This window comes from Mesoplodon bidens, assembly GCF_964165515.1.
Source record: "Mesoplodon bidens genome assembly, chromosome: 13".
Classification (NCBI taxonomy): domain Eukaryota; kingdom Metazoa; phylum Chordata; class Mammalia; order Artiodactyla; family Ziphiidae; genus Mesoplodon; species Mesoplodon bidens.
Genome location: NC_138169.1, coordinates 23,381,970 through 23,402,515, shown reverse-complemented (window position 1 = coordinate 23,402,515; position 20,546 = coordinate 23,381,970). Strand labels below are relative to the sequence as shown.

The following is a 20,546-nucleotide window of genomic DNA, read 5'->3' as shown; positions in this document are numbered from 1 at the left end:
CTGGCCCTGACAGGAGGCCCCATAGGAAGAAGGATGGTTTGACGTCTTTGAAAACGGGTGGATGGAGCTTCCCTGGAAGCCCAGAGGGGCCAGCCTGGCCCCCAGGCTGCTGGGAGAGGCCATCTCCCTGCCAAGGCCACCCCCTCCAGGGGCCTGCAGGCCCCAGCCCTGTCAGCGGGCGAAGCTTAGCCAGTCGCAGGTTGTTAGCCTCAGGACTTGCGGTTTTGATTTGAAAGAGAAAAGAAAGGGAGGGAGAAACCTGTCCCCAAGACTACAGAACGCAATCACTCAGGAAGCGTTATGTAATGCCGCGGGGTGCTGTCCAGCAGGGCCCGGTGGGTGCGCGAATAACTGAATAACTGTGAGGACAGCACAGGGCAGAGCCGCTGGGGCTGAGGTGGAGCCTCAGTCAGATCAACGAGATGCCCTGTGTGGACCCACCAGGGGCTGCCAGCGCAGCCTCGCTGAGTGTTACCAGCACGGTGCTTCTGCGCAAGGACCATCAGGAGCACTTCTAACGAAACAATCCGGGCAGGGCCCTGCTCTCAGTGGAGGTCAGGGGCTTCCTTACTTAATAAGGCCTAAGCTCATTCACTTACAAATCACACGGTCACCTCGGCCATTGGCTCACGCCCTGAAAACCAAGCTCTGCTTTCATTCCTTCTTCCACTGGGGCTCAAGATATTTCTGAGGGCCACCATCCTCTCCACCTGTTCATCTCTGGGAGGTACCTGCCAGCTCTTGTCCCCAGGGAGAGCTGCCTTGTCCCTGCGGGAGCCAGGCTCTGCCGGCCCTCCAGAGTCTGCTGCTCCACAGCTCAGATCCCAGCCGGCTCCCCTGTGACTGCATGGCTTGGCATTTCCCAGACTTCAGATATACACACAGCAGTTAAATAATAAAAAAAACAAAGCCTGACAACATTTTTATAAATGACCACCATACTCTGTGCCCACAGCCACTGTTACAGACCAAATGTGCAGGTCAGGGATGGGTGGTGAGCCTGAGGAAACAGCCTCACAACTGTCAGACCTTATATTACAAATGCAGCCGGAGGACCCCCGCCGGGACCGTGTCTCAGGGGAAGAGGCCTCGGAGGGACAGAGAGACAGAGAGACACAAGGGAACCTTCCAGCTACAGCCATTCATGCTTAGTGTCCAGATTCGGAGTCCCATCCTGCATGTCCTGAGGGGCTGGGGGGACACATAGGGCTGGCTTCCTCCGTGCAAGGTGACCCAAGAAGGTGGCAGCGAGCCCAGGACACCACTAGGTCAGCTTGACCACAGAATTTGGCAGGATCTTTGCAAGCTTCTCAGTTTCTCAAAACCACACAAGATTGCCAGAGGCCACCTCTGCCCTCGGGAAATCTCCAGGCCCTCCCACGCCTTCATTTAATACACTTTTCACTGGTTAGCACTTATCCCCGGCTCTGCACAGCAGCCTCATCAGAAGGATGTGAATGGCCTGGTGGGTCACAGCAGCACCACTAGCTATGGAGGAAGAAAGGGCAGGAAAGCGGCCCCAAACCAAGGAGAGTATGGGCCGTGGGGTGGCTTTGTGACCTGCTGCCACCTGGCATGGCCAGGGGTCGCATGTCAGCAGGTGCAGCGCACTGTGAGGGGTCACCTGCAGCCCCTCCCTCACATGGCCCAGGGGAGAACATAAGGCAAAAAAGGAGATGAGGGCAACAGCCAAGGAGGCCCAGGTACAGCCACGTCAGGGGAGGGCCTTGCTGGTGTGTGGCCAGGAGGAAAGACGATTCAGATCAACGAGGCAGACTGGAGCCAGTGGAACTGGGTGTCGGGGCCTCAGAGCTCTACAGAGACCCCGGTCATGGCTGGGCTGCCAGGTGCTGACTAGAGTGACGGGGAGCCCCCCAACCCCGCCTGCCACGTGCAAGAGAGGCTACGGTTGGAGAGGGCCCCGCCTGCCTCCTGGACCCTGGTCTGAGGTGGCAGAAGAAAGGCAGCGAGTGTTCTGTAGGGTGCAGGTTCCTACACGGCTCTGCTGGCCTCCCAGGCCCTCTGCTGGCAGCCAGCCCTTCATCACAGCTTCTGCCGGGTCTTCCCCCAGGCACAGCTGCCTTTCCCATTCCCCACCAGCTGGCAGCCAGAGCGCTACCTCAGGGGTGCCTAGGCCGAGGACCCATCGCCTGGCTCGCTCTCCAATGACGTGTAGCAGGCAGGTTGCTGTGGGCCTGGGCTTGGGCGGCCACGCTTCTTCCTATGCCAGTTCCTCACCAGTGAAGGAGATGAATGTTCTGGAACCCTGGGGGGGTGGGGGGGATGCCACCAGCCTCCCGGTCTCCAGGGGGCCTGTGTACTTCATTTCCTACAGCCACTTCCCAGACAGGGCTGGGAGGTCAGCAGCGGACAGTAAGACACACACCCCAGGGTGCTTTGGACAAAGGAAGCACGGAATCCCCCATTAGATAAGGAAAGACAAATACTCAAAAAAATTTAAAGACTCAGGTCAGGAGAACTAGAACCCCAAGAGAGATACTTCTGCAGGGTCATAGTTCAAGGCAATTGCACATGAAGGGGGCTGGGCTCTCTGCTCAGCCAGGAAAAGCTCCCAAGCTCCCGAGGAGGCCCCCATCCAGCCCGCCTACAGACGGCTCCCGTGGTGTCAGGCCCAGCCCATCGGTGCCGCAAGCAGAAGTGGCCAATCCTCGGGTGGCTGGGTCACCTGCTAGAGCTCTTCAAAGAAGGCCACTCGGGACTTGGCGCTCTGCAGGGTGAGCTGCAAGGAAGCAGAGAAGAAAGTGAAAGGGGGGCTGGCTTTCAGCTTTCACAACAGGATGCCCTCCTGCCTCCCGGACTAAACTCAAAGGTGGCTGGGAGTGAAAGGGAAGACGGTTCAAGTAGATGTTCAAGAAGCTGGTGGTCAATCCCAAGTAAGCTTCCAGATTTGCCCAAGAACTCAAATTAGGAGGTGACAAATGTGGACATGCCAGGAGGGATGGCTGGTGGGCAGAAGCATGTCAGCAGGAAAATGTCATCAGTGTCGCCTTTTCACAGAGGGCAGGGGAACCCTGGGCATTTTAATAGATTCTCACATCGCCATCTACAAAGGAGTCTCTACGATGCCTCTTGGTGTGCTGTCCATGCTGGTCCCAGCCTGGGGGCTCATCCGCTCCAGGGCTCGAGGGCCAGCTCAGCAATGCAAGCGTCTCAGTCCTCATACCCTGGGCACGCTGCTGGGGCAAGGAGACATGGCCTCGGGCAGGGCAGGCCTGTGTCAGGTGAGGAAGGGCTCATCCTTTCCACTCCTGGCTCCCCAGGTGGCCCCAAAGCAGACGTGCCCGTGACCTGGCAGCTGAGAGGGGGTTTCCATCCACAAACTGGGAGGCAACAGGCTTTCCAGGTAGGGCTGGTTTAGGCAGGGAGGGCGCAGCACATGGGGCGGTGCTCTGGGCAGAAACTGTGAGGCCTTCCCAGGAATGCTGTCCTGAGCGGCACAAGCTTGAGAAGATGTGGAAGGGAGAGGGAGGATGGGCGGTGGAGCTCTCGGTTTGGCAGATAAAGAACTAACTAGGGTTTGCAACCTCCCGGGCTGCCAAACCCCGATCCCCCAACTCGGGAGGCCCCTTCTCAGGATCTCCCCACACAGAAGCATCTGGCATGGGCGCACCCCCAGTGCCCTGCTTCCCGCTCTACTTCTGAAATCAGTTACTTGGGTGAGACCGTGCGCTCCATATCCAGCTCTGGGATTTTGCTAAGGAGTGTTTTCAGGGAGGGGGGACACAGAGTGCGTACTGTTCATCTTCATACCCTCAAACCACTTAGCTTAGTGCTTTGCACATAGCAGAAGCTCAGTTTGTTGAGTGAATAAGATGTAGGTGATAACGATAACGAAATGGTGAGATGCATGGGAAAGTCGAGAATTCCACCTGGGGCTAAGAAGGCCCAGGCTCTAATTCTCCGTCACCACCTCGCTGTGTAGCCTCAGTGGACACCCTTGACCTCTCTGAGCCACTTTTCTCTGGAGTTAAACCATGGGGCCAGGCTAGATGGTCTGGCCCATTCCCTCGACCTCTGGCAGTCCCTGAATCCAAAGAGAGCTTGGCTCTCCAAAGGGTGGGGGAAGAAGACTCCAAACCAACCACTTCACCATCAAAGACACGCAGCATCAGTACACTCAAAATGAGACAGCTTGAGAGCCAGCTCTTTAAATCCTGCCAAATCTTTTGGCCTTGAAGTTCCTGACTAACAAGCTAAATGCAGGGAGACATCTGAGTTCTTTTTTTCAGTGGAACCAATTTCAGAAACCCTTTGGAAAGCTCAGCTCCAACGGGAGTGGAGCTTTCATTTCTTTGCTGAAAAGGAACTCCCTCCAGAAGGATGGGTTTCTTCCTAAACACAAGTGGAGGAGACGGGCCGGGAGTTATGTGCTCTGTGATAATGGGAACAAGGATGGTAACTGGGGAAGAAAGAAAGAGCCAGAGAGCCAGTGGGACAAAAAGGCTCTTGGGGAGAGTGAATCAAAAGGTGTGAAACCCTGTGTCTCCACTCGGGTTCCTCCCACACTCCCGGGGAGACCTCAGGCCGGCTCCTCAGGGTACAGGGGACCTGCAGGGGACAGGGCTCTGCTGCAGCCCTTCCTTCCATACACTGAGTCACTCACAGGCACGGCCAGACTGCCCGACCCAAAGCCCATCTGGGCGGCTGGGTGGTCCTGGGCAGGTCACTGACTTCTTCTGGCCCCAGTTCCCACCGAGAAGCAGGGGTGGTGGCAGCACCTGCCTCACAGGGTGACGTGCGGAGGGACAGAAACTCTGTGGAGCGCTCGGTGACGTGCCTGGCACGCGGTGAAACGCTACAGCTGGTGTTACTAACAGCAGTGTCACGTCCCGCCTCCCCCAGCTCCGGCGCCTCTCCTTCCGGGGGGAGCAGGGCAGAGGGCAGGTTCGGAGGGGTGAGGGCGAAGGCAGGGTTCACAGCCTCTGAGGCAGGGAGAGCAGATGCCCCCGAGAGGCCTGGCCTCTTCCCCAGGCACGGAGCCTGAGCTGTGGGGGCCTCCGAGAGCCTCCTGCCTGTTTGTACAATGATGGCGCCAAGAATTCCTGGATCCTCCTATAGGAGCTGCGTGCTGGCTGTCCCCTCGAGGTGCCAGTGGAGGGTTTTGGCAGCTCTGGCAGCGCCAGACTCCAGTCACTTGAGTGTGTGCTTGTCGGGAGGCAAAGCCCTCTTCGGGTGGGCAACACGGTGCCCTGGATCCGAGCCCGCACTGACCTCTTATCTCGCGAGAGCAGCAGTCGCACCCCAGCCCAAGGAGGGGTGCGGCGCGAGATCGAACACTGGCCGTGCAGAAGCAGGAGAGCACCCTGGACGCGCAGCCTCGGCAAGAAGACAGTACCATGGTCTCCAGGCTGTTGGAGGGATGGGCAGAGCCACGGGACGGAGGTGGCGGACGTGGATGCTGACACCAAGGGCACTGGAGCGTCCCACCTCGGCCCACAGGCAGACCTGGCTGCCCCGTCCCCGCCTTTCACCCTTTCTGCACAGTTTGTGGTGGTTCCAATTCCAACAGGAAGCCCGTCGTCAGAGGATAATCCCGCACGAGCTGACTGGCGCGGACCGAACCCTTCCTCTGCCCGCCCTACCTCCGCAGCGTCCCTCATCTCAGGCATCAGGACCTGCTCATGCTGGAGCGCAGGCGGGGGAGCTGGGCAGTGAGGACGGTCCGTGGAGAGAAGCCTGGGCTTCTTTCTTCCACATGGGGACTCAAGCCCAGGGGCAGGGAGGGTCCCCCTCAGGCACTGCCAGCTGTGCTCACGGCCCGGCTCCGCCCCACGCCCCAGCCCTCCCCTCACCTGTGGGATCCCTCACCACCTGCTCTTTCTAGAAAGCTCACCGACTGTCACATTGACCATGTAGCCTCAGGCAGGAGGTATCCCTAAAGGAGGAGGGGAAGGCTTAGAGGAAACGGCACAAAGCTAGCCCTTCATAAGAACTGCCTCTGCAGGTTGTCTTCGTAGACTCCTGGAAATCGGCTCACAAGCATCCTGGATTCCCGCTACCCTCTCCTACCCCAAGGTGTACAAGCCACGTCAGCGTTCGGTACGTCTTCCTGCTCAGGGATGGGCCTGGCTCTCCGCACAGCGCGGCAAAGGGCCCACAGAGATGATCTGCCACCCTGGGCCTCGCATCCTGCGGTGCCACACGGTGAGAGCCAGAGTCAGCCACGAGGGCCACCCACCACCCTGCAGCCCCTTTGGTGATCCAGCAACACCTGTCATCACCCCCAGACCCACTGCTCGGGGGGCAGCACCTCCAGGACTGGGGCGGTGCCACGGGGGACTCCCCAAGTGCACAGAATGTGGCTCTACGACCACGCTGCCATGCTGGGAGGACTCCAAATTTCAGTAGATGGTGAAGCAGAAAGGCCTCAGGACGCGGACAGACAAGCAGGGCCTCTTGGACAGTGGCTGCCTCATTCTGGGACCTGTCAAGTCTGGTCCACCTTCTCTGAATCCTTCTGAGGACACACAGGTAGGGTTCTGCCCGAGCATGACTGGTGGCCACGTCTGCCCCACACAGTCCAAACCTCCCCCTGGGTCCAGACAGAGGCGGCCAGGGAGTCCTGGCAGCCACGTCCAGCCCCTCCGGGAGCTCTGCACCCCACGTTCCTCTCACCAGTTCCCTGAAGATGACAAAAGAACATGAAGTCTCCTCACCAGGCACGGGACTGACCCGCTTCTCTCTTGCAGCTGTCTCCTCACATCTGATTAAAATCCGCCGTGTGAATAATACAGGAGGAATTAAGTTCTCTCTTGACTGAACCGGCTGTTCAAGTCTGTCACTAATCCAGCTCCATTCTGAGGAGACAAACTTCCTCTTCTTTCTCGGCTGCATATCTGTATGGTGTGGTTTTTGTCTTCGGGGGGCTCTGGTCCACCTGTGGCCTGGCCCCTTCCTCCTGCCCAGCCTTGATAGACACAGCCTGGCAGAGTTCCCCCACAGCCACCTCCCCATCACACTGCCCGTTGTTTGTGACGGCCACCAGGCTGTGCAAGGGCAGGACAGGGAGCCTCCTGGCAGGGCGAGACCTCTTCACACCACCCGAGCTGTGTGCGGTATCACCGAACAGACACCTCCACCAGCTAATGAATCAGATTCAGGAGACACTTCTGCCTCCTTAAGAAGACAGGAGTCTGGTTCCCCCAACCCTAGGGAAGGACTTGGTACCCAGCAGCCTCTCCTGAACCCAGGCATGCATACAATATGCAGACTCACGGGCTCCCCCTCACTGGGCGAGGGTTTCAGGCAGCCCATCTAGATACGAGGACCTGGCTTGCCCCTGAGAGAGGGCCCCAGGGTCTAGAGACAGCAAGCCTGGAAGCACCAAGACTAGCACCAGGCTCACCGATCCTTCCTGGCCTGCTCTGCAGTGAAGGCTTCCAGCTACGAAGCTCCTCCGGCCTCACTCCCAGGAGTGCCCCCTGCTGGAAAACCACAGCCCCAGGCTGGCTGCCAGCTCCCTCCTTCCAGCTCTCCTCCAAAAGTCCTTTTGAGGGGGATTGCTTCCTAAAGTGAAGAGAGAATAACTAAATGTATTCCGGCACAGAGCCTGCAGCAGCAAGGCTGTTTGATTAAGAATGAATTACACTTTCATCAGCACAGAGAAATTGATTCACAAGGCCGCACTGTGATAATCTTGTTCCTAAAGCAAAAGGGGGTGGGTGGGACACAGAGCCACTTCGGCTATCAACGATGAGAGAGAAGCTCTACAATTAAGCTGGAAGAAGAAAACTAATCAGAGCGCCAGGATTCCTCCAACTAGTCTCTGGGGGCCTCACCTCAATCCACTCATCCCCGGGGCGGGGGAGAAGAGAAGAAGGGGTGGGGGAGCGTCTAATTCATTTTCAACAAAAAGACCCATAACGCTGAACCCATTTTAGATACTAACCTAATAACTCTAGGCGCTGAGACTCTGCTTGTCCCATAAAAATGCAGTGGAATTGAAATGCAAGCCCTAAAATCATGTTACACTTCCTCTCCACCACTACATATTGAGAACGAAGGAGCCGGGGAGGGCGCAGATACAAAAGGACAGGCAGATTCTCCACCAGGAGCAGGAAGGTGACAGCCAAATCCAGCAGCAGCAAATTCCAACATAATCTCTGGTTCGGGGTGTGATAAACATTCCCCTTCCAAATGAAAGCTGAGGGGGCAGGGCCGGTGAGGGGGGATGGCTGCTATAAACTGGTCAGATTAAGCTATTCTGCTGTCTTGCCAGTTGACAGCTTGTACCCAAATGCCATCTGGTGATGTGCACGGGGAGACAGCTGTCCACACACTTATCCCTAAGCAGAGGTGGGATGAAAGGCCGAGTCCACCACAATTAACAAATCCAATTTGGTATCAGCTACCGTATCTGCTCTAGAGAGAAATATGCCTGGGAAAACCCAGAGGGTGCCTTTGGTTTATTAATCCTTTAGGGACCTAAAGTGGCAGAATGATGCCTGGAAACCGGTATCTGCCCATGTCTCAAGCTGCCTGTGTGATGCTGGCAGGGCCTCACTTCATTCCTCCACCTGGAAAATGGACGAATCAGCCTGATTCACCTCGCTGGGCAGGGGGAGGCTAACTGATGGGCACAGAGCATTCTGAACGAACGCCTTCGGGAAATGAGGCAGATAGACCGATGTCATTTCAAATTGCCAGTATCAGAAGGGAAATCACAGCAAGGATCATAAGAATAGAACCTCGAGCCCGCAGAATGAGTTTGCATCCCGACTCTTCCCTCCCGCTGTTGCAGTGACAAATCAGGTGCTGGAGGAAAGCTGCACTGAAACGTATCTTCAGTGCTGAGGGACCAAATGAGATGTCTTACTGCATCCAATAAGGCCCACTAATGTCCTCAGACACTTCGAAATGGTGGTAAAATACCCTAGAAGGGCAAGGCAGGTTTTGCACGCTCCTCAACACCTCCCAAAGGGCAACTGCTTAACCAGGTAAAGCCCACCAACCAAAGGGAGGGACTGGATCATGGTCTTTTGGCAAAGAGGCTGGTAGAATCTCCTACCTAGGGAGCTACCAGGAACAAGCAAGGACACTGGAAGCGCTCGACAGTTAAGAGGCGCGTGGACATTCAGTCTGCGTGAGGTGGGAGTGGCCTTCAGGGATGAGCCCAGGCGTCACGTCCAGGAGGAGGGCGCCCCGAGACCAGCCCATGCCTGCGACGCCTCCCCTGAGCTTCCCACGGAGCCAGTGCCCTCTCTCCTGTGTTCTGCATCCACACCTGGTGCCTCTGCTGACCCCTGCTCCCCACTCCACTCCTGCTCCCGTTTCTTCTCCACCCCCCCCACCACTTCTGCCCTGTTCTCACAAAGGGAAAGTTCTGGAGCCAGGGAGCCAAGGCGGGGGACGCTCCACCAGACAACGCAGGGTTTCCGAAGCAGGCAGAGCCATGTGGGTCCCTGAGCGGGGCCTGGGGGTGCTGAAGGTATTCACCACATGGGCAGCGCAGCCTGTGGAGCTGCCCCCGCCCAGGCAGGCGATGCTGATGGAGGTCACAAGGGAGGCCTGGCTGGTTGCTTTAACTGTGGGAGACGCCTTTCACGCATATTCACCCTCGCCCTGTGATTTATCACTTCCCTGGTGTTTTAAGTGCTCCACTTGATTCGGCCAGCCCTGCATCTCCAAAGGGAGTCCGTGCAAATTGAAGATGACATTGGACTTTTATGTCTTCCTGATCTGAGAGAGGCGGCTGGAGCTTCAGATAAATGTCGAGGCTCCTCATTCCTGCTCCTCCACCAGCGGAAGCCACAGCTAGACCTCGATGGTTCACACCATTTACGAAAAAAATAAGCTTTCTAAGCTCTATGACCCACAGGATTTCTCATTTGTCGACTGCCTTTGAAATCCTGTGCTTCTTCAGAGACCATGGGCACAAAAAACAAAGACAAGTTTCCTTGCACTCAGACCAGCCCAGAATTGGGGAGTGAAGCTGTCCCCCGAGAGGGGATGAAGGGTGCGAACGTGTTGTCACCTCCAGAATGTGCTGCCCAGCAAAGTCACACCTGGCCACCACTCACTTCATCAGTGCAGTGGCTCTGAAGGCAAGAGGTTCAAGCCCAAGACACTGTGTCCCCCTCCCCCAGCCTCACTGCCAGACCCCACGCCCTCGCTCACAAGACCCAGAGTCCAGGAATACATGTCACGGTGACTCCCCCCGAGAATGCCACAAATCTACGTTCCCAAGGGCAGCTTCTGATCACAAGCACCGCTCGGGACTCAGATGCAAATGCCAAACCAGTTGTACCGATGATCGATTGGGAGAAAATTGAAATGTGGAGTTAAGATTAACAGGAGGAGAAAAATACACCCTTGCAAATCCAAATCAGGTAGTACAGTCAGCGGAGTTCATTCTGGCTTTTTAAAAGTTTTTACCTCTAAACACACGGAAACTAACACTTACTGGATACGCGTGTCACACGTGCACGTAACTGTGGTGCGTCCCTCGGCCCAGGCTCACAAGCAGATTTGTTTCTTTATATAATTTTAAGCACTCGCTGAGTCCTTACAGTGAACTCACTAAATTCTCATAACAATCCTGGGTGGGGGGGGCGAACTGTTTTATTCCCTTTTTACAGATGAGGACACTGACCCTTAACAGAAGGTAAGAATTTTAGAGCTAGGAAGTGGCAGAGCAGCGGCAACCCCGGTGAAGAAAACTGGACTCCCTCTCAGCATTCCCATGGTAACCCGTGGGTAAACCCTTGTAATTAGCTTAAGTGTCACCAGCCCCGGAGGGTCCTGATGAGTCAGGCTCAGACACCGGCCTCGAGGTGAGGCAGGAGAGGACAGACAACAAGGGGGAGGAGTACACTCGGATCACGGGAGGTAGGAGAACCAGTCTTTCCTTGAAGAAATCTATGATCAAAAGACATGAAAAACAAAAGAAAAATCAATGCAGGCTGGTTTGAACCAAGATTAATGACAAGTTTCAGGAGAATGGAAACTCTCCAGTTCACCACCGGTCTGCATTTCTCATCCCGGACTTTCTAGATGGAGCTGTGCCCTTGACATTCTAGGTGCCCACACTTCAAAGCCCGCCATGGTATTTCTCATCAGCTAGGCTGACTTCAGCCCAGACCACAGCAGGCACAAGGCCAGAGCTGCCTCAGCACAGCAGGTGACTGGCCGTCAGGCTTGGTCACTGGCCACAGGGACCACCAAAGTCTAGAAAGTGGAAAGTGCATCCAACTTCACGTGTAGCAAAAGCTGCCACTATTTAATCTGGTGATACTAAGTCCAGCTGTATTAAGAGCCAACTCCATTTTATTAACCCTTGATTAATCAGAATTCTTGATTAACTGGAGCCTGGCAGCATACTTTTGAAAACAAGTTCACATCAAGACACTAAAATAAAAGAAAAAAAAAAAAGGCTTCTGTGCATGTCCTAGGAGCGGTACACATTTGACTACAAATCAAACATCATTTGTCTATAATCACTGACAGTCAGAACTGGATCCCTGAAGAACTTAAGCGTTCTGAGTCATTACAGAAAGAAGAGAGATGAAATCATATCAAGGTAGAACAGGACGGTCACATGCAGAGAATATCTGACAGCACAGACTAAAACAAAAAGGGACTTCCTGCGTGCCCCTGTGTTTGCCACGGGGTCCAGGAAGCCACAGTGGAGCCGCCCCAGGGTCCTCTGGGTGCCACGGGGTGATCCCTTGAGCAGAGGTGCCACCCGGCCCGCCCACTCTGCTCTTCACACCTGCCCGGCGCGGAGCATGCGCCGCTTGGTGCTGGCGTGTTCAGCACCAGCGTGCGGTATGAAAGCTGAAGAAACAGGAGCCCGCTAAACAAAAGTGTCACACACAAATTGTGGTTCACGCCACGGGTTCCTGGAACCACTGACAGATCAAATCCATCTTCTAATGAGATCCATCTGGGACTTTAATAGCAACCACAAATAGGATCTATCCTATGCCAGATTGCACTTTTTGGTACAGAGATTCCAATGGGCTTATTTTATTCTAGGAGCAGAAAGCACGGTGAGGACACCAAAGGACACATCCCATGTGACTGTCAGGTGTGGGTGGGCTTGCTGGCAGGGGTACTACTGGGGAGCAGGCGGGGAGCAGAGGCAGGATGTTATTATTGCACTAATAAATTCTCTCCACTGCCTAGGCCTGTTGGGAGAATAATGAACTGTTGTAGAAGGAAAGCAGCAATTATTCAATTAATTCACTCCACAAGCGCTGACTGCCCGTCTGCTGGGTGCCCGGACTGCTCTGTCCCGACATGAGTTCACGCCGACTGCGACCGCGCCCCAGACTGCGGAGAAGCCCAGGCAGAGGTGGCCGTTAGTGCGCCGGCGGACAGACAGTCCGCTTAGCCTGACTGCATATCAGACCCCTGTGCTATTGGTTTGTTGTACTTGAAAAGAGAATAGATGTGTACAGAAAGGGAGGCTCTAGAGGAAAATGACGGAGCACGGGCAGCCCCTTCATCCCACGACCAGAAGCCGCTAGGTATGACTGCGGGTCTTCAGAGGCTGTCACCACATGAAAGGTCTTGATCTCGTTTTAAAGGCACCAGTCTTAACAACACCCAAATTGACCCCGTTTCCATGCTAGGGTTATTTATCTGAGGAGTACGCCACCAAGACAAAGGACTTTAGACAGATCTGACCGGACGAGAAGCCATGACCTTCCCCAGCCCGACAACGACACAAGATGTGAAGGACGGCTGGTCCTACAGCCCCAGGACATGCTCTTCAGAACGAGGCAGCCTTCTGGACCCTGGAGGCTGTTCTGGCCCCACAGGGCGGATGCCTGCTCTCAGACTCGAAGCATGCTGCGGCCAGTCCCCAGGCGCCACCTGCCCCCGGGAGGGCTCGGCACGGCCCGGGGACAGAGACAGGCAAGCTCATGCAGGGGTTAGTATCACAGAGGGCAGTCCCATCACCACATACAGAGTACCTGGGAATAACCTACTTTGAGGGCTCAAATGCAGATAGGTCTTCTGCCTTGGGCTTGAGGCTAAACCAGCAAAATAAAATGAAGAAAAACAAAAACATACCCTGTGATATCAACAATGTCACATGTGCCATTTGCAAAATGCTCAGACAGGCCTGAAATTGTGACAAGTGACTTCATTTGTGTATGTTTATGGCTTGGAAACAGGTCTCCCCAGCTTTCAGAATCCCAGGGCCCTGTGGTCGAGGGCCCGGCTCACGGAAGCAGTGGCAAAGATGAGCCTGTGCCCGGCGCCCAGGGGAGGGAGTGGAGCAGGGAGGGGTCCGAGGCAGCTTCTGTGAGGCCCAGCTGGCTCACTGGCCCAGTCATCCTCCTTTCTTTCTGCTCACTGGCTGAGGCCTCGCTCCAGCTCCCCTTTGCTAACTGTTTCAGAATTTGGTTTGGAAGGGAAACCCGGTAAGTTACAGAAGCTGGAGGAAAGAAGAACGTGGACTGTGGAAAGGTGTCTCCCTCCAGGTCACTCTATTAAAAGGAATTCTCTACTTGGTGCCAATACTAACTGGAGTCAAGAGGGAGGATTCAGGGCTCCCGACTGTACCCCTCAACGATAGCAGGTAGATACAGATCTCTTGAAAACAGACATTTCTCAAACTGGGAGACCAATTTAAAGACTACGCTAAACCGTACAAAGTGAAACACATCTAACTATCACCATGTAAACTCAATGAAGAGCCTTGTCTTACTGACCCCCATTTTACAGTTAGCCTGGTCCTGGGGGAAGAGACAGGAGCTGACGTCACCTGGCAGGAGAGGACCTTTCCACTTTGCCCAGCGTAAGAGATGTACACTCTTGGGCTGATAGTTAGTATAGAATTTAACTTCCTCCAAAATGCTGAAAGCTCAAAATATCCGTGGAGAAAGACATGAAACTGTTAGCAACATAAATGAAGTCTCATCTTTTAAAACATTAAGGTTCTTCTAGACACTCCCTTTCAAGTCTGAAAAAAGTTAAAAATTCAGAATTTGGTTTCTAAATTAAGAACAGAATTTTACAGTCCTTGCCACTTAAAAACACAAAAAGATGAGAGGGAGAGTCCATTCTCAACAGCCTCCCTTTCATTTTGCTTTCTCATTAAGTAAGGCAGCTCCCTGGGCAGAACTCCCCTCGGCTTAAAAGACAGAATTGTTTTACTGCTAAATGATGGATCAAAACCTGTCCTGTAACCGTGATTCATTTCATCAGAGCTTTTAACACAAGCTCCCCTTCCATCGAGCCAATGGGTTCACAGACATGGGCAGATTAAATTCCCTTTCTGGCGTGAGTCAAAAAATTTCCTCAACTAAGTACATATAAAAAATGACAACAGTCTAATGACTCGGCTACCGAGAAAACCAGATGCCAACCTCACATTTCATTAACGACTGTCCTAATCAGCAAAAGACAAGAGATTCGGTACCTTTTTAATGGTATTGTGTTTGCTGCTGGTGCCGCCCTGATCGGAGTTCTCGTTGTGCAGAATATCCAAGGCCGTCTCCCTCTCTTTGAGTTTCAAGGCCTCGATCTCTGTCTTGAGTTCGTTGAGCTGCTCCTGCAGGTGCTTGCTCTTCTCCATATACTCCACTCTGCCAGGGAGAGGACAGAGTATCAGGGGGTCTGGCAAACAGTGAGGCGCACCGTGGCCGAGAGGCTCCAGACCCACACGCTGCTTGGCCCGGGACCCAGGGTCTGAGCCTGGGGTTCACATCTCTGCTCGGCCACTTGCGGGCCATGGGAGCTTGGGCCAGTCACTAAACTGCTCTGCATCCGTTTCCTCATCCATAAGACAGGGATAACGATCACAGGGCTGTGGTCAGGATTAAACAGAAGGAAGTGTAGGAAAGCCTCAGTAAACTCTCATACCAGCTGTAATGGATAACAGATAGGTTTTAGTTCTATACAGAAAACAACACAAGAAACAAGCCTCCTGGCATCCAAAACAATTTTGTCTCAACCCTTCTCGGAGAAGTAATTCCATTCTAGCGACCTCTTCTGATAGGCCATGGCCACATCCCTACTTGTTTTGGGACATAATCTCCTAAAGATGACAGAAGCTCACTCAGCAAACACCAGGAGTAGAAAGATGCCCACCACCACCTGCAAGCACACATGGTTATCTATGAAGGAAGCCATCTTCAGGGTGTCCAGCTACACGGGCACAGCCAGGCAAACCGGGCATCACAGACACAAGGGACATTCTGCAGTGATTCCCAAGCACGGGTGGTGCCTGGTGTGCACAGGTAATGAGAAAGAAAACATAACCTGTAAAAAAGCAGTACGCAGCCTCACCCTGATCACACAACCATGTACTGCTGAGCATGCCTAGAAAACAGTGAAGGGTAGAGGGGAACTCCACCACGGGTGGAGGGGTCTGTGGGTGCCACAGACAGAGACGCTGGGTCCCTCTATCCTCAGGACACGAGCCCAGAGAGACTTAACTGCCCAGCCTGTGGCTGCCCGTGCTGGACACGGAGAGGGTTACCTGAGGACACCAAACAAGGTGAAAGCACATGGGCCGCAAAGTCAGAAGGACGAAGCGCTACACCCCGGATCTGCCCCTCATCCGCTGTGGGGTGCTGGGTGAGCTCCTTAAAGGCTCTAAATCTGGGTTCTCATTTATAAATGGGAACACTAATCCTACCTTTGAAGTCAGTTGGTGGGAATGAAATGAGATAAAAGATAAAGGACCCTGTCACCCAGGCACCCCATGCCTGGCAGCTACTGTGACATTTCCCTGCCCAGCCATGGCACAGATGGCCGATTTACTGACAGCTCTGATTAGGGGACCTCGGTTAGATGCCCTCTGCAGTGGGGCTCCCTTCTATCTCAGAGCCACGTCCCCTGACCATAAAGTGAAGGAGGAAGACAGCTCAGGGCATGCTGGGCTCAATGTGCAGATCCCGCGGCAGGGCTGTTCAAGCTGACTGTAGCCCCAGCCGTTTGCCCTCCTCAGCCTTGAGCTGGAGTTTCTTCTCTCTCGCCCTTGTTCTAGACATGGGACACGCCACAGAGCTCAGCCGCCAGAGAACACAACTAGGAAACGTGTCGCATCACCAGGTTAGAACACGACCACCATGGACCACCACGTGAACAGCGGTCTGGCTGGCTTGGAGACCTCTGACAGCCAGTCCTAGACTTCAGGTGAGCTCTGGAGCTCCGGATCACCAATCAAGTGTCATTTTTATCCTGGAAGATGAATGCTGGTCTGTCACCCTTCATTTCCAATTAGGAAATTCCTCTCCCGGTGGGTGAGGACAGAACAGACCTTTGTAGGAGTTAGTGCCAGGCTGCCCACGCGGGGCACGGGGGAGGGGAGGGGGCTCCGTACTTTTCTTTCTCTATCTCCATGGAAAGCCGCTTCATGTCAGTATCCTTGAAGTCGAAAGACAGGCTGTCACCAATGAGGTTGAAGCTTGGTATGTCAGGAGGCAGCGGGGCTGGGAGTGGGTTCATGGGCTACGAAGGAGAAATCTGATTAGGCGGTTCGGTTCCACAAGAACAGAGGGCACTGCTGCGTCAACCACCCACCCCTCCAGAGGCCACAAAGGCTCTGGGCCCAGCGTGCCCACCCCTGAAGCAGAGGGTGAGGCAGTTAGATTTGTTTTGAGGACTTTCTCCTCCCAGATCAGAGGATCGTCTAAAATATGGCCCCAATCTACTTCTCCCACCGTCTGCCCTATAAGATCGTCAATGGTATCATTTATTAGCCCTTGGACCACTTTGCTTCCCACCTCTGTTACTTTGCTTAAACCAAGTCATCTCCCTACGTCCCATCTCTCTTTCAAGGGCCTAGAACATTCTGCACCATTCGCTCCACCATGCGTTTGCTTAACAGTCGCCCTGAAGGCCCCACCAGGGGAACCGGAGGGCTGGGAGGGAAGGGACTGCTACGAGGTGAGAAGCAGCGTGGCTGGCAGCCCCAGGCTCACCGGGTATGTGGGCTTGGTGGTGATTTCCAGGAGCTTCTGCTTGGCTCTTCGCTCTGCCTCGCGGGCTTCCTGCAGGTCCTGCTTCAGCTGATCTGCCTCCTTGGCCCTGCAAGGAGAGAAGGGGCCCTCAGCTCCACAGAAGATGACAGGAGGAGGAAAGAGACCCCTCTTCCCCCTTGATCCCCAGAGAGGAGGGAGCTGGGTTAACCCTGAGGGTGGCGCCAGACCAGGCAAACAAGCATGGGGGTGGGGGAGGATTTACATGAAATCAGAACTTCCGAAGCAGGAACAACATTCCCAGGTATTGTTCATTTCAACTGATTTCCAGTTTAAATCAAAACTGGGAGAGCAGTGAAGCAGGTGGCCAGAAGAGTCAAGGATGAACCTTTGCAACTGGGGGAGGGGGAGGGAAATCGGGGGGAGGGGCTAGAAGCTTCCTCTGCTTCTTTCTGGGTGAGAGTGGGCCGGGCAAAGGTGTCATACTGGATCACAAAGGGCAGGATGTGAAAGAACTGATTCTTCACGACCCCCAAGTGAAACAACCTCCTCGGGCAGGAAGATAAGCACGTCGCTGAGGGCCTCGTGCCTCATCAGGACACTGGACCCAGGGGACCCAGCCCAACACACATGACTCACGGGGAAGTGACTGCACATGGACAGAAAGGAGCCTGGGGCAGGGCGGGAGACACGGAACCGTATTCCCAGAATGACACGTAAAGAATGGAGAGGAAACTGTAGTGACTGCACCCTGGCAGTGAAAAGCCAAATTCAGGTGCTCGAAACCCACAGACCGAGTGCCGTGAGGAATGAGCCAGGGTTGTCTGACGGCTGCGGAACCAGCACAGCCCAGAGCCTCCAATTGTCTTTGAAAAGCACAGACTACAGTCCCATCCTTCGACCTGGTCGTGAGCCAGGGCACCCTGCCCTCCCCTCCCATCTTCAGGGAAGCGTTGAAGGTGAATAGCTGCTGTCTCCCCACACACCCCTCAAACCAAAAGGGAAAAGAAGCACGTTCTGTAAATGTCAGAAGAGCCTCCTCATGTCTCCTCAGCTAACAGCAGCCTGTGAACAAGCTCGATGGTTTTCCTGCAAACACGAGAATCACAGAGACGGGGGCTCATCGCAAAGGCACAGACCAACCGGAGTCCACTGGACAGGAGAACTACGTTCCTGCGCCCATCCAGCTCCAGCCCCACTGGCCTGTGCAGGAAGGAGCCTCTGCCCCTGCCCGGGAGACGGGTCAGCAGCTGCCAGCAGGCTCTGCCCCAGCGCAGGGCCTCCCCGCCCCCATGCTGACCTCCTCTCGGACTCCTCAGCCATCTTCAGCGCCAGCACTTCGGCCTCCAGCACCTTCTGCTCCATAAGGCGCTTCTCTTCCTCCGTCCGGATGGCCGTGGCCTTGATGCGCTGCATCTCCTGTTCGGCCTCTGCCGCCTTCTGTGCCAGAAGCTTCGCCTCCTCCTCAGTGATTTGGGCCTTTTCGGCCAACAGGTCGGCTGTCTCCTCGGACCGCATCTGGAGAAAAGAGCGTGCTCAGTGGGAACAGGAGTACTGTGCCTGTCATCCCGCCCCGATCAGGCCTCAGACACTCAGGTCAGCAAGGACCAAGGTCTTGGACTCCTTGAGGCCCTGCCACTGAATGTCCCCAAGCCACACCCTTCAGCTTCTCAGAAGGCCCTTCAGGGTCCCTCCATGGGGACCCACTTGAGCTGAGGCTACACTTTATGAGGGAGAAACCCAGCTTAACTCTGTCCTTCTTTCTCTTTAAATAAGTGCTTCAAAAGCACGGGAGACTGTGCCCTCTGGGGACACGTCACAATGTCTAGAGCCATTTTTGATTGTCACAAATGGGGGAATCTAGTGGGCAGAGGCCAGGGACACAGCCAACCAGCCTTCAACACATAGGATGGCCCCCACCAGGGGACGACCTGGCCCCAAGGTGGGGCAGGCCAAGGCTGAGACACCCTGTGGGAAAGGTGACCCACAGTGAGTGGAGTCTGCCTGCACTTGGAGGTTGAACTCAATCTAAATCTGCCCCTGGAAACACAGGCAGAGAGGAAGACAATAATTTTTTTAAGCCAAAATGTCAAAGTAAATGTGGCTAATCTGTGGTCCTTGGGGGCCTAACTTCAGAACCAGAGGGAGTCTGAGTAGCCTCCCAGGACCCAGCCCCTTGGAAGTCACCAGGGCTTCGTTAGCCATCGTCGCCTCTTCCTTCATCTGCAGCAGCCTCCTCTCCAGTTCGTCCCTCGTGCGTTCAGCCTCCTCCCTCATCTGCTTCTCTCGAGCGAGGCGCTGCCTCTCCATCTGGGGGGAATGAGCAGCCTCTGGTCACAGGGCCCATGACCTGCTGTGCCATAGATCTGAGGACAGCCAGTGCCCAGGGTCTCCCCTCTGGGGACCCTTTTCTTCCCTGGACTTTAGGTACCAGTGTCGTTCTCCTCGCCCACCACCCTCCATCCTTCTAAACCAGCTGTAGAGTAGAAAGCCACGCTCCTTGAAAAATCATCTAGTTGTAAATGAACAAACAGCAGAACACGGAGCCAGTCTCCACCTGGATGTACGGGCGCATCCGTACACGCTGGGTATGGAAACAGCTACCTGGCCAACGTGCCTGAGACCCCAGTGGCTCTACCCTGCAGCTGACAGGACACAATGCAGGCTCCTTCTCCCCAAGGGGCAGCTCCAGAGATAGACCACGTGTCCCTCTCCACCACCGTGAGCCACCGCGCCACTTCTTATCCACACGGACCCCTCTCACACCTCTAATCTCGTCAACAGTAGCTCCACTCTTGCCTCTGACCCTAGGAGAAGATGGAATCATCCGTGTGATGCATCAACAGCTCACACACGTATTTCACAGCAGGAGGCGGCAGCAGCCAGGCACAGACCCCCACAGCCTCAAGCGAAAGCAACTCCTGAGCCAGGCCTGCGACAGGAGGGAGCTCGGGGGAGGAGTGGGGACGCGGCCCTGACCCTTAGGGCACCAGCACTAAGCTGCTGGCGCCTCCCTTGCCTTCTGGATCACTGTATTAATTGGGCCACATGCCGAGCTTAATAAGGGGAACAAGCGGAGGACAAGTGCTATTCTCTGTGATCCTAGGCCTCTAGCTGAGTTCAGAAAGCAGGAGCCAGAAGTGACCACTGCACTATTTTCTTCCTTAAATAATTAAAGCACATTTAATTACTTACTTCTTGCTTCAATCTTCTCCCAAACACAAGATTTTTAAGATTGCTGCTTTTTCTAAATAGTAAGTCAAAAAAATGCATTGGGCCTCAAAGGAATAATGCAAAGACAAGCAATAAAATACAGTAAATTTTTCTCCAGTTTTCCTCTTGCAGGTCAATGAAAAGCTTGGCCGATTTGTTCTCTAATTTCCATCATATTACAATTCCCATTAGGTGGATGACTAGATCCCCATTATCCTCCACTTGAAAAAAAGTCTACAATCCCCTTCTGCTCTCAGCATTGCACCCTCCCTGAGACTTCCACCCCAATCATAAGGGACCTCCTGTTTGTAAAGCGGTTTCAGCTCACAAAGACAGGTACAGTGTGTCCTCTGATCTGAGACACAGAAGAGAGATACTTAGCTCCACTTGACAGATAAGAAAACCGAGATCTGGAAGGTAAGTCAATCACTA

At 54.5% G+C, this 20,546-nt stretch overlaps 1 protein-coding gene across 5 annotated transcripts in view; it reads right to left on the bottom strand.

The window, feature by feature from the left end:
- Positions 1 to 452: 452 nt before the first annotated feature.
- The window catches only part of NF2 (NF2, moesin-ezrin-radixin like (MERLIN) tumor suppressor), a 79,411-nt gene continuing 59,317 nt past the window's right edge, over positions 453 to 20,546 (bottom strand). Inside the window, exons 11-17 of one of the 5 annotated variants that reach the window (XM_081252184.1) lie at positions 19,089 to 19,211; positions 18,202 to 18,419; positions 16,905 to 17,010; positions 16,304 to 16,431; positions 14,396 to 14,561; positions 12,957 to 13,001; positions 453 to 2,740 (exon numbers count right to left, since the gene is read on the bottom strand). In XM_081252184.1, the coding sequence (XP_081108310.1) occupies positions 12,966 to 13,001; positions 14,396 to 14,561; positions 16,304 to 16,431; positions 16,905 to 17,010; positions 18,202 to 18,419; positions 19,089 to 19,211 (777 nt within the window). In that variant the 3' untranslated portion in view covers positions 453 to 2,740; positions 12,957 to 12,965. Of the gene's footprint in view, positions 2,741 to 10,600; positions 10,879 to 12,873; positions 13,002 to 14,395; positions 14,562 to 16,303; positions 16,432 to 16,904; positions 17,011 to 18,201; positions 18,420 to 19,088; positions 19,212 to 20,546 lie in introns of those variants that run through there. The other 4 variants (XM_081252185.1, XM_081252183.1, XM_081252186.1 and 1 more) reach the window with 4 other exon arrangements.